Source organism: Phyllostomus hastatus, unplaced genomic scaffold, assembly GCF_019186645.2.
Source record: "Phyllostomus hastatus isolate PE091 unplaced genomic scaffold, TTU_PhHast_1.1 phas_contig_41, whole genome shotgun sequence".
Classification (NCBI taxonomy): Eukaryota; Metazoa; Chordata; class Mammalia; order Chiroptera; family Phyllostomidae; genus Phyllostomus; species Phyllostomus hastatus.
Window position 1 is genome coordinate 6,194,421 of NW_025333876.1, and position 12,675 is coordinate 6,207,095.

General features: G+C 38.7%; 1 protein-coding gene across 11 annotated transcripts in view; it reads left to right on the forward strand.

Moving 5' to 3' along the window:
• FRY (FRY microtubule binding protein) overlaps nt 1–12,675 on the forward strand; it is a 541,372-nt gene that overhangs the window by 241,829 nt on the left and 286,868 nt on the right. The window contains exon 2 of one of the 11 annotated variants that reach the window (XM_045844748.1): nt 4,673–4,737. The exons of 8 other annotated variants lie outside the window; for them this stretch is intronic. In XM_045844748.1, the coding sequence (XP_045700704.1) occupies nt 4,677–4,737 (61 nt within the window). In that variant the 5' untranslated portion in view covers nt 4,673–4,676. Of the gene's footprint in view, nt 1–4,472; nt 4,742–12,675 lie in introns of those variants that run through there. 2 more of the 11 variants (XM_045844750.1, XM_045844747.1) reach the window with 2 other exon arrangements.

Below are 12,675 nucleotides of genomic sequence, written 5' to 3' on the forward strand. Positions count from 1 at the left end.
TATGATTAAATATTCCCAGAGGCCACCAGTACTTTCCAAACCTGGCTGCACATCGGAATCACTTAAGGAGTCTGTACAGAAATGGTAGATTCTAGCCTCCTCAGAGGTTCAGATGTGTAGGTCTCCTTGGGGTACTGAAGTGTGTACTTTTATAGAGCTCCCCAGCTTTGGGTAAACTTTGGGCTTTTGTCAGGCCCCTTCCACCAAAATAAGTGAATTAAATTCAAGAAACAGGATTGATGTTTTGCAAAATAACATAATTAAAAGACTGTAGGCTCGGAAAAAATCCAGTTAGCAGTTATACTATAGTGGTAGAAAAGGGGATTATTATAAACTGTTCAATGACAGTCATCAGAGGAAACTTCTTGGAGACAAAGCATTTAGAGTGTTTCTAACACCTGTAAGTGCTTTCCCTTCTCATTAACATTGGATCCCTTCTGTTACCCTTCCTAAGACTGGGCTTAAGTGTATCTAGTAATTTATAAGAGAATGGCTGATATTGGAGGTTTAAAGTGAGTCTCTATAAATTCAGACAGTCTGTATGCATAAGCATCTCACACCTGTTGGTAGAAACCTGCCTTAATTTTGGCTTGGTCCCAGAGGCCCCGTGTGCCAAGCAAACTGCTATTTTCCTAGAGGCCTTCCTAGTAAACATCTGCAGGTTCATTGCATTTCTTTGCAGCATGTGTCTTCAGGTAATGACATGCTTGGCCAATGCCACTGCAGCTAGAGGCCTGTGGGATAGCCATTACTTCCAGCCTCAATAGCACATTGTCTTTTATGGGTTCTCTGCCTTTGTTTCCACAGGAAAGAGGCAAGACTGAAGGGGATGTTTGCTTGTGTTGTTCTTAATTTGGTTCCTACCTTAAGGCAGCCTCAGAGGTTTTTTTCTCTGAAAAATTTGTTAATACAAGTGAATGAAAATATTCTGTATATATTAAGTCACAGAAAAATAGTAAAAAGATAACTGCCATATTTCTGTGATAATATTTTAACACTTGTCTTTACTCCATTTCTAAAAAGAACCTAATGTTCATGTGATTATGCAAATAAGTGTAACCATTTCATTACTGAATTATTTCACTAAATGTACCACAAACTGGTTCTAAAACCTCAATGAGAAATGTTGGACTGTTAATGATGACTATTAATACCAATGATGAAAAAAGAAGAATCATCATCAGCTCGAGTTTCTTGTCACTCTAATGTTTTAAATGACATAGGTCATGTTACAATATGATCATTTTAAATGCTGATTTTTTCAAGGTGGGGAAAAGTATCTTGAGTTTGTATCTAAAGGATATTTTCTGCTTTTCATAATATAATTGAGTGAGTTGACTACACATCAAGGAAGGTCAGTAGAATCTAGAGGCTACATTTAATGAATGGTTACACGACTAACCATTCATCCTAATAACGCAGCTATCGTTTGGCCAGTAGCATAGGAACAGTCTTTCCTGAGGCAGTGACATAAACTAAACACACTCAAGAACTTTCTTGTGGCTTCTAAGCTTGTTCAGGCAGAAGCATCATATTTGGACTTTTATTTGCATTTAAAAATATTTGCAAGTCATCCCACCAGGCCACCCAGAAGCAGAAAGAAAATTTTAATGAAATTTTAATGAAATTAATTGTTAAAAATATTAAAAAGCATCAACGTTAAAGTCATTATTCAATTAATATTGGAGAGTTATGAAACTCTCCATTAAACATGCTAACAATCCAGTTTATTTATTAAATCGAGATTACATTAATATAGTTTAAAATGCATGACAGTTATTTAGCATCATCAGGGAACAAATGATCTCTGAGTAAATTTCTCCCTATCATGAAACTTAACCCTTGAAGTGTCAAATCACTGCAATTTAATAATTTCACATAGAATTCTTTCTAAATTGCACTTTACTATTCACAGCATGTGTCTGTGGTATAAGATGCTACCATAACTTACGAATTCAGGCCATCAGCAAATATATTAATTACAAATGATTCCATAATATAGAGTTATCATTGGGGTTCTTGAAGTGTTAAGGCTCTTTCTTTTTATACTTAAATATCCTGAGGCTGCTATCCTTCATAAGTTGTATGCTTGCTTTTTGTTGTTGTTTTCAACCATCAGCTGACAACATTCACTCATTCACCATCAGTATGCCTGAATTTAGGGGCCTTTACCCACCTGTTTGTTGCTTTTAGTCTAACATAAAGTGAGGGGAAATCAGAATTGTTAGAACGATGTCCACCTTAGGAGGGGTAGATATGGGTGAAGTGAGGTGAGGACTCAGTAACAAAGACTGAGCTTTAATAGGCGGACTCCATGGCATGTTTTTTATTATAAACACACCTCCTGTTATTCATTAATTCAACTTTTCCTAAGCCCTGGGGATGCAAAGGTGAGCACAGTGAGGTTAATTCCCTTAGGATGCTTCCCACACCAGTGAGGGCCAGGCTGCCACATGAGGACAGCAGAGCTGGGAAGGCATCAGAGGAGCCTGCAAGCTCTGAAATTGAGGTGGGTTCTGGATGTGTGAAATGTCTGCATAAAGAAGTGGATAATTTGGGGACTTTTCTTAAATGTATACTAAGACAAGTACTGTGCGGTAACCATTGTTTAGAAGTCCCAGTTCATATTAAGGGAAGCACTCGATAAAAATTATAAATGTAGTGACTCTGAAGTCTGACAAACCTGCATTTGAACGACTTTGGGCGATCCTATTTTTATTCCTTGTCATCCACTCTGAAATGGAAATGGCAATGCTTACCTTACAAGGCTGCTGTGAGGACTGAATGAAATAATACAGGAAAAGTCCCAAGCAGGGTGCCCCGATTAACTTCCATGCCCACCAATGTTAGTTCTCTTTCCTACTCTTTCTTTCTTGCACTTCCCTAAAATGTTGTTTGGTAACTGGTATCTGTAAAGAGTGAAAAAATATAATGACAAACCCTTGTTAAATATTTTTATGAGGCTGTTTTAAGTGATGTTCTTTCTAAGGGAGGATAGTCACTTCACTGAAAGTTGGCCTAATAAATTGCACTAGAGACTTGTAGCTGACACAGTGCAAATTTTCAGTTGAGTCTCGATTCCAATTTCGATGTAGAAGAAGGAGAATCAAAAAGTAAGCCTTATTGTTCAGAATGCAGATTACTCCACAGGCACACTATTGTAATTATTTTGACCACTTTTGGTAAAATGTAAACAAAATGGCACATATGCACCTCAGTCAACCCTCTAAAAAAGGTGTCATAAGCCCTGAATGTGTGAGACATGGTGGTACCATGGGGCATCTTTGCTGACACTTGGGCCAGTCCGAATCACTTTAAATTCTCATTTCGTCCATCTGGGCACTTTTCTCCTTCCTTTGAAATGTTAGTTCTCCAGTCAGTTTTCCAGATCGTGTTGTTTTGTAATTCCAACCTACATTGCTAAAGAGGAACCCCCAATCATCCTGAGTGAATCAAGAATAGAAAGCTGCTTGGCCTCTGTGCTCTTCACAGCTGCATTAGTGAAGAAATGTATTTTCATTCATCCTCATAAAATCCTCTGTCAGAGGCAATGCCCATTGAAAGGTGAATTGATCACACTTGCAGTTTGCTTTTAGGTAGCTCTGCATTTTCCTTCTCAAGCCCCTCACTAGCATAACCTTGTTTTCTTTTGGAAGTGGAACATGTAACATTTGCCAAAATCATCTCCCTTTTGGTCTTATTTATCAATTAAGTTTTTAACAAGTGAGTTTAGGTTGTGCCTTTTAAAATAGTGTAACTGTAGACTCAAATGCAATCACATCCCTTTACTAGTATTGTATGTCAGCAGATGTTCAGCATCTGATTTTCTGTAGGGGTGTAGGTTTCTCACTGACTCTTGGCTTTAGGTTGAGGGACCCTTGGCTGCTAGTTCGGTCTGCAAGAATTGAAACTATTTTAGCCCTGGCTGGTGTAGCTCAGTGGATTGAGCGCGGGCAGGGAACCAAAGTGTCCCAGGTTCGATTCCCAGCCAGGGTACATGCCTGGGTTGCAGGCCATAACCCCCAGCAACCGCACATTGATGTTTCTCTCTCTCTCTCTCTATCCCCCTCCCTTCCCTCTCTAAAAATAAATAAATAAAATCTTTAAAAAAAATTGAAACTATTTCAAGCTTTTGTAGTGTTCAAGAGCTCCTCATCCCTAGAGCAATGTTTTATCTCCCAGCCTATAATATCGGCTCTTCTACTTCCTGGGTCACAAAAGCATAGCAGCCAGGGGGCAGATCTGTGGGTTGAACGTGTGTGCCCAGTATGCATGGACTGTGTGTGACAAGCTGTGTGGGTCTGGCTCAGGCCGGGAGGGCTTGGGACAGCTTCACTCATCTGTCAGCATCTCATGTTCTTGTGGATAAATATAGACACACGGGCACTCTGCGTGTTGTAGGTCACTGTCTTACTGTGCAGCTAAAAATTGTCCCATTGGTGTGAACAGTCTGCCCTGGACGGAAGGCCCATTTTAGTTTGTCTTCTACTGTAGGTCTTCAGCACCTGACTAAAAATACACCTTGGGCCCAAAATAAAAGAGCCCTGTCTTATGGCCAAGACACTTCTGGTAGCAGGGAGCGGCGGGATCATGGAGCCTGTCATTATGTTTTTTGGGCTGGGGAACATAGTCTGTGAAACAGTTCCAGACTGTTAGTTTGGGTTCCTTTCAGGCTCATGGAGATTACGGCAGCGTGTTGGAGACGGTCCTGTGTGATCAGCTTCATCAAAGGGCTGGGTAGGTATGTGAGACAGTGTGCACATGTGTGCATGTGTATGCGTGTGTAGGGGGTAAGTAGTTGTTAAATGCTGAGTGTAGGAAGGATTCTTCTGAAGGTTTCAATGGATGAAGTGGGGGGAGCTATTATTTATAATGTTGCTGTACAGAGACAGGAGGAATACCCTATAGTTTTCTGTTTCAGATTGCAGTATTTTAGGGGTAAGATTTGGTATTTTTGTACATGAGTTTATGGAACAAGAAGCTATGATGTACTGGAATTTTCTGGGCACTGAAGTTTTACTGAAAGATTCAGCAAGACTGTTCTGTAAAACTCCTAATCAGTAATAGCTATTATGTGTTTAGAAAATAGTTAATGCCATCACATTCAATATTATTGCAGAGGGAGGATTTATGCTTGATTTCTTCTAATGAGTAATGTAAATATCCTTATTTGTCTTGTTTGAAACATTGAAAATGCCCAAAAAGTTTTTCCTTCTCTTCTGCCTTAGCCTTCTCCAACACTTAAAAAATTAAATTTTTTTGTTTATGAATTTAAAAACAGCATACCATATGTCAACCAACATTAAATGGATCCAAATTGCATTTTGCTGCATCTTCTTTAGCCTGGTTATTTAGCTCTAGCATAACCCTGTAGGCAATATTGTATCAGGGCTCCAAAAATTAATGCAGGGAAATGTCCATGGCATGGGGTTCATTACATATACCTTAGATATTGACTGTTTAACTTTCTATTTAAAGAAGGTAGGAAAAGTTCATTTGTAAATGGTAAAGTACAACATCTTACTGTAATAGAGGAGAAACATTTTGTTTGTGAATGATTTGGGAGATGGAATTACTTGTTAGTTATTCTAATCAATGGTCTCTAATGAAACTATTAGATATTTACATATAATACTATTCTGTTTTTCTAGGAATAAAATCTCTATCAGTCATTAATTTACCTCTTACTTTGTGGTTTATAAAGTAAGGGGTGTATTAGGGAACATTTTTTTTCTCTCAAGAGATTCTTTTTAATGTATAACAAAGCATACAAGTTGAATGATAAAACTTATGCTTCATACGTTATGAAAAATGCTGCATTGTAATAGGACCTATGTGAAATGCTCCATATTTTTGTTGTTTGATATCTCTTGGAAATGATACTCTCACTGTGTTTCAACTGAACAGACCACTCCCATGGTCTGGTAAGTACCTTGACTCCTTTTTCACTCATTGCCTTTTTTCCTCACAATACATAAACTTAACTTTTATAAGAGATCAAGAACAACTAATATGTTTCTGTGAATTGATAGAGTTATCATTGTCTTAAGGTATAAACATATGGTAGTCATGTATCAAGGACATTTTACATAGTCATTGTACAGTTCTGTAAGTATTTAAGAATTTAATAAAACTTAAAATATTTTCTATTATGTGAGCTGGCATCTAAATAAACAAGCACATAGGAACCGGGATTTCACAAATATTTTGGTGTTGACAGCAAAGTTAGTCAGACTATAAGGGATTTTACTTATTCAGTTAATTTATTAATAAATATTTATAGAGCTTCTACTATATACCCTGCATTGGAAGTCCTTTCCTCACTATAGATGCTGGAAATCTATCTTGTATGATATACATGATATTTATACTATACATATATATATGTATATATTTTACACATATATGTGTGTATGTATATATATATATATATATTTTGCAATAAAATGCATTCTGTCATATGCATTGTGCCTGTGTGAATGCGTATCACTTTGTGATATGATGTACATTGTATTAATAAAGACACATGTAGGGTTAGACTTTCCTTCAAGTCTCCCCCCTCATCATGTTATCTCCTGGAGGGGAACAGCTAAAACTTTGACCTTTATTTATCAAAATAGAGTAGCTCTGATACTGCTCTCTGGTGGCAGTGCCCACACATATAGCCTGCACTGTCATCACTGTGCCTTTAGGTTGGGTCCCCGTGTAATATGCCCACTAGGCAGCTACAAAAACTCCTCTTCAAACCTGTTCTCTTGCCCTGATGTCTGGCTTAAAAGTGGTTCTAATAAAATAGGTCAGGAACCTGAGTTTGCCATTGGGGTAGACCCGAGCCCAACGCCTGGATAAAACCTACATATGATGGCTGTTCCCACAGTCTTCATATCTGTGTAGCCCACGGCGTGCAGTAGGAAACATACTTTTCATGGTGACCCAGAGCACACACACATCCACATCTGCACACACAGAGACAGAAAACAAGTTCTGTGAAAGGGCGCACGCCCTCACTATGCAGGGGGCCGTCACTCTGCTGCTTGGTCTACTGTGGTTTCTTATTCCATTTCATCGCAGTCACACTGGTCAGCATCCCCTAATGTGGTTTCATGGTCAGGCAATGGCTCACAATATGCACTTTGACAAACTGCTGTAAAGATTTCATAAGCCAGACACTCTCAACACACCATTAGTCAAGTTCTCTACTGAAGTAATATGCTGTCATCCTTGATATAATATTCTACTCCTGGGCATGTTGGTGCTTTATTTGTCAGTGTCCTGCTTGGTTGCAGAAATAGGTCTCTCAATAGATTTGATGTCAGTCTTGAGTTGAATGTAGGGTTTCTAAGCCAGAGACAATTCACAACTTTATATGTCTTAATGCTTCCTTATTCCTGTATTTATTGAGTATGGGTATTAAGATAGAAAGTAGGGGTGCAAGAGGAACAAAACAAATTTCTTGCCCTTGTCAACTTAACTGTAGCAGAATAGACAAACAGAGAACGTATACAAACATGTTATTATTACATCAAGGGGCAGTTAGCACTCTGCAGGAGAGTAAGCTGGGTAAGAGGATAGAGGCTATAGCAGAGGGAAGTGCCAACCTTTGGTTGCCCAAGGAGTTGCTAATGAAACCAGAAGGAAGTGAGAGAGTGAGCCACTATGAAGTGACCTTTTCCCCACAGATATAATTCCCACAATCCTATTCTCTTCCTCCTTGATGCCTTCTCTAACCGTGTCTGTCATCAGTCATTTCTAGTTCTTAGCTTCACTATAGCCAGTCCTGCCCTGACCCCACAATCTCAGATATGTCTCCCTGTGTCTCTCTTGCAGCAGCTTTTGTAGCACTTCCTGTTTTGTCATTATATTTCTGGGTGTGTTTGTTATGTAATACCTGTCTCCCTTGTGTAATATTGGCTGTGTGAGGACAGGGGCATGTCTGTTTTGTCCCCAAGCAGTTGGCATAGTGCTTGCAGTGGAGTGGATCTTCAATATTTTATGACTGAATAAATGAATCAATGAATGCTGTTCTAAATCCAATTGCTCTTCCATTGGCTCTTCAACCCAACACTCCCTTGTAGTATCTTGGGACTGAATATTCTACATTCTAAAAATCTTTTATATTTTCTTTTGAAATATCTTTGTATTCGCCACAGAACTTGGCAGAGGACCTTGTCTACACTGCAACTTCAATGAACATTTGTTATTTAGTGAATTGGTTGACCAATCTCACTCATAGTCTTTTGAGACACAGTTATTTCTGAAAAGACTGAAACTGTATTATAACACAAGTATGACAAAGGGTGCCTATTTCAGTGACAGCCACCTGCATTTGCTCTTGCTGTGTGTTGTAGGTATAAATGTGCCTAGATCCATACCGTCCAGTTCAACACATTTAGTAAATGTGGAAGTATGCAGTTGGGCTTGAAATCATAGTGGACATTCAAACCTATGCGATCAACCCTGGATTACAGATGGTATTCAATTTCCTTTATATAATAACATTTTTGTAGTTGAAGTTCTATGATAGCATTCCTTCATTATTGCCATCATGAAACATAGGAAACTTTTTGCAAATCAGCCTTATCATTTTAAGATGATGTTTTATTATGAATTTTTTTAAACAAGTACAAAAGGAAAAGCATAGTACAGTGTACAATATAGTGCCATTACTCAGATTCAGCATTATAAACATTTAGTCATTTACTTCATTTATACCATTTTTTCTCTTTAAGTATTTTGGATCAAATATAGTCATAATTTCATTGAACTCCATATAATCAGGATGCATTCTAGAAAATATGGATATACTCTTACCTACCCACAATACTGTTATACTTAACAAAATTGACCATAATTCTTTGGTATCACCTAATATCCAGTGAATATTCACATTGCTTTGATTGTTTTCTTGTAAAAATGTCTTTTACTAGGTGGTTTGTTCAAATAAAGATTTAAACAAGGTCCATATGCTGTATTTGGTAGCGCTGTCTCCTGTGCCTCCTTTCATCATTCTACCTATATTTGTCTCCCCCACTGACTTGTAGAAATTGATGCTGCTTTCTTGCAGAATTGACCTGATTCTGGATTATCTCTTTTGCTTCCTTATGGTGACATTTAGCTTGTTCTTCTATCCCCATTGTTGCTTGTAAATGGATGGTAGCTCTAATGATGTGGAAACTTGATGAACATGGACATCTCCGCCACACTGCCAAGCTCATTTCTGTCCTCACCTGGGAGGTGAAGAGCCACTCTTCATTCCCAGAAATTCACAGCCAGTAGTTTCAGTGCTCAGTTACAAGAACCCTGACCAACATTCTGCCACACATCAGGAATTCTGAGAAAGCTTCTAGAGTCAGTATTTTGAAAAAGCTCCTTAAACACCTTAACTATTATAACATCTCACCAGGAAATATCTCACCTATTTTTCCCTTATTGGGAAAGGATGGTATGACAGGATCAGATCCATCGTGTAGGACAGGGTCTTCCTGTTTGTTCTGATAGGCCCCATCCAGGTTCCTGCCTTCTATTATTTTTCTCATGGTAGGTGCAGTGGTCTTTAGTTTATATTGTCCCTCAAACAGCCTATTTTTTAGCCCTTCCTACAGAGCAGTAACAGAGCAACATTTCTTTTTAGAAACCTGCTAACTCCCAATTGTCCTCCAAATAAAGCCCAAACACATTGACTGGCCACTTGACACTTTAATTCTAATGATAAAAATTAAAAACCTACCTCTTTATAGGACTTAAGACTTTGTTTCTCATACATACTTATTCAATTAGTTTACTCACATAAAGACTGTATGGTGGAATCAGGTTCGGTTCAACAAATATTAAGTAAGAACAATTGTTTAATTATGTCAGCCACAGTCAGTGCTTGGAGTAAAGACAAAATGTAGTCCTGTTCTTGAAGACTTTGCAGTTCCTTGAAGAAAACAAAGTTTGAATGTATGCTGAGATAGGGATGTGTGATGAGAGGGTGAGGAGAGGCTGGGACAAGGAGAGACTCCTAACAGATGCCTTCATGTGCCTGCCTTGCTGTTCCCTTAGCCTAGGTAGCCCCTTTGCCATCTGTCCCTCTCAGAATCTTACCTGTCCATTAAAACCTGGGTGAAAAGCCATGTATTCCTTAATGGCTGACTAATCAGTGGCCAGAAGAGAGATGATGCCTCTGTCCTTCACTAGGCCTACTACTGGATTTTGTGAAAGGTAGCCTCTCAAAAATATGTTAACATGTATCTTGAGTTTACAGAGAGGAATAAAGACAGGCTTCCTCTTGTGTCCACCTGCAGTGTAGGTAGTTGTCAAGTCTCACAAAGGTGATTGGAACCAGAAAAGAAGTGGAGGTATAACTGGAAGGGTCTGGATTAGTTATAAAGCTTTCCTCTATGCAGAGGATAAACAATAGAATCTCACTAATTCATAGTACTTCAAAGGAAGGCAGGTGTTTGAATTGTGGAAATTTTCAATGAGTGATTTTTTTATGTTTGTCAGTGTATATCTTTATACAGTCATAGGCTACTGAAGCCAGAAAGGACAACCTGGCTTAGCCTCTTTAAGAATAACAGGTAAGACCCTGGCTGATGTGGCTCAGTTGGTTAGAATATCATCATGTAACCAAAGAGTTGCAGGTTCTATTTCCACTCAGGGCACATACGTAGGGTGTGGGTCCCAGCACCTACAATCCCTGCTCTGGGCATGTACAGGAGGCAGCCAATCGATGTTTCTCTTTGCATTGATGTTTCTCTCTCTCCCTCTCTCTCTTCCTCTCTCTCTAAAAACAATGAAAAAAAGTCCTCAGAGGAAGGTTAAAAAATTAAAATAAGAAAGAATAACAGGCAAGTAAACCAAAGCCCAGTGGGTGCAAGTTTTCCCCAGGGTCACAAAAGACCTCACTAGGACTTGGACATTTTACTTCCTGCTCAACGCCCTATGTTTTGCCTGCAAGACATTAGCTTACTTGGGTTAATAAACCCTTTTATTTTTACTCTAGTTAAAACAGTTTTGCCAAATGGATTAATTGTTCCCCTTTGCTTTTCTGTTTATTTACATTAGAGGTGTCATGTATGGTCCCAGGGCTAGCAGCATCAGCAGAACCTAGGGACTGGTTAGAAGTGCAAATTGTTGAGCCCCACTCCAGACCCACTGAATCAGGTAGGACACAGCCTTCCAGGTGAATCCGATGTGCAAAGATTCTGAGCACCACTGATCCACACTGTATGTCAGAAAATCTTTTTCCAAGTTAACATTAAAAAATTACAAGGTCTTGTCCAATTTATCACAAGTTTAGAATTAATGGATTTCAAATTCATGAGATTTTGCTGCATAAAATAAGCCAGAAGAGGGACTGGCCAGCTGCGGGCACAGGAATGAGAGCAGTTTGTGAGCTCTGTTGGGGAGAAGAAGGAAGTTGAAATTCAGGAATAGCCTGCCTCTAGCAGATTATTCAGTCTCCTTTTGGTGACAGAAGGACCTTGAAATGTCAGTGTAATCTTATCTTCTCAAAGATCTTGGCATACATTCTTTCAGACTCTGGTGACAGTTACCTACTTTGAAATTCAGGGGGAAGTCCATGTAATGGCATCTTAGGAGATGACAGATATTTTTCAAGGAAGTTGTTGAAGTGTTACTGTCATTTTGCTGAGACAAAAATGCTAAAAAGCAGAGGAAGAGGGAAAAGAAAGGAAGGTAGTGACTTGATGCTGACTTTCTATTTGTTGAACGACTTCACTCTCTCAAAGGTGTTCAGTCTTGGAAAACCAAAGACAAAAACAGTTCTGTGAGGCCCCAAATTGAAGTAAACAGTGATCTGTGTCTTCAAGTTTACTTACTTCTTGTTAGGATAACAACCAGTGAAATGGTATATTATGAGTATATTCAGGAAGGAACAGTCTTTAGACTTTGTAAGGTGTGTCATTAGTCAGATTTCTTATATTTTTATGGGCCCTCAATTCTTGACTTTTTTTTGTACTTCTAGCCTTTCTTAAAGCCCCTCTCATGGTCAAAAGGTGTATTAAGTTCAAGAGGGCAGACAGCCTAGCAAGAGGGACCTCCATGGATGAATGTTATATGAGTCTTTCTAGAAAATAACTAACTATATTAATCTGTAGAAAGCCTCACTCTCCAAATCACATTCATCTTTTGTTTTGTCATCCCTTGAAGTCCCCAAACTAGCTGATGCCAGGGAAAGATCTCCAGGTAACAAGACTTACTTTATTCAGTCTTCATCATAAGTAATGTGTTTTTGTCTTTGTTTTTGTTTCGGTTTTAAAGAGAAGGTAATACAGGAAGCTCACCAAATATGTGGTGAAATAAACATGAGTTCAGATCCTGAGTCAACCACTCCATGACCTTTGGCAAGTCTCTGAATATACATGGTCATATCCGTAAAAGAAATTGTTTGGCTTTCTAGGATTATTTTTGAAAATTAAAGATATAAATTATCCTAGAGATATCTTGAAGGAATGCAGTTTGAGAATTATAAGGTCAAGAGAAGTACATAATGTTAGAGAAAGCTGGACTATATTTAATAAATAAAAATGGGAGGAGCAGCCTTGGCCAGTGTGGCTCATTTGGTTGATGCATCGTTTCATAAACCAAAAGGTTGTGGGTTTGATCCCCAGTTGGGGCACATATGGGAGGCAACTGATCAATGTTTCTCTCTCACATCGATATTTCTGT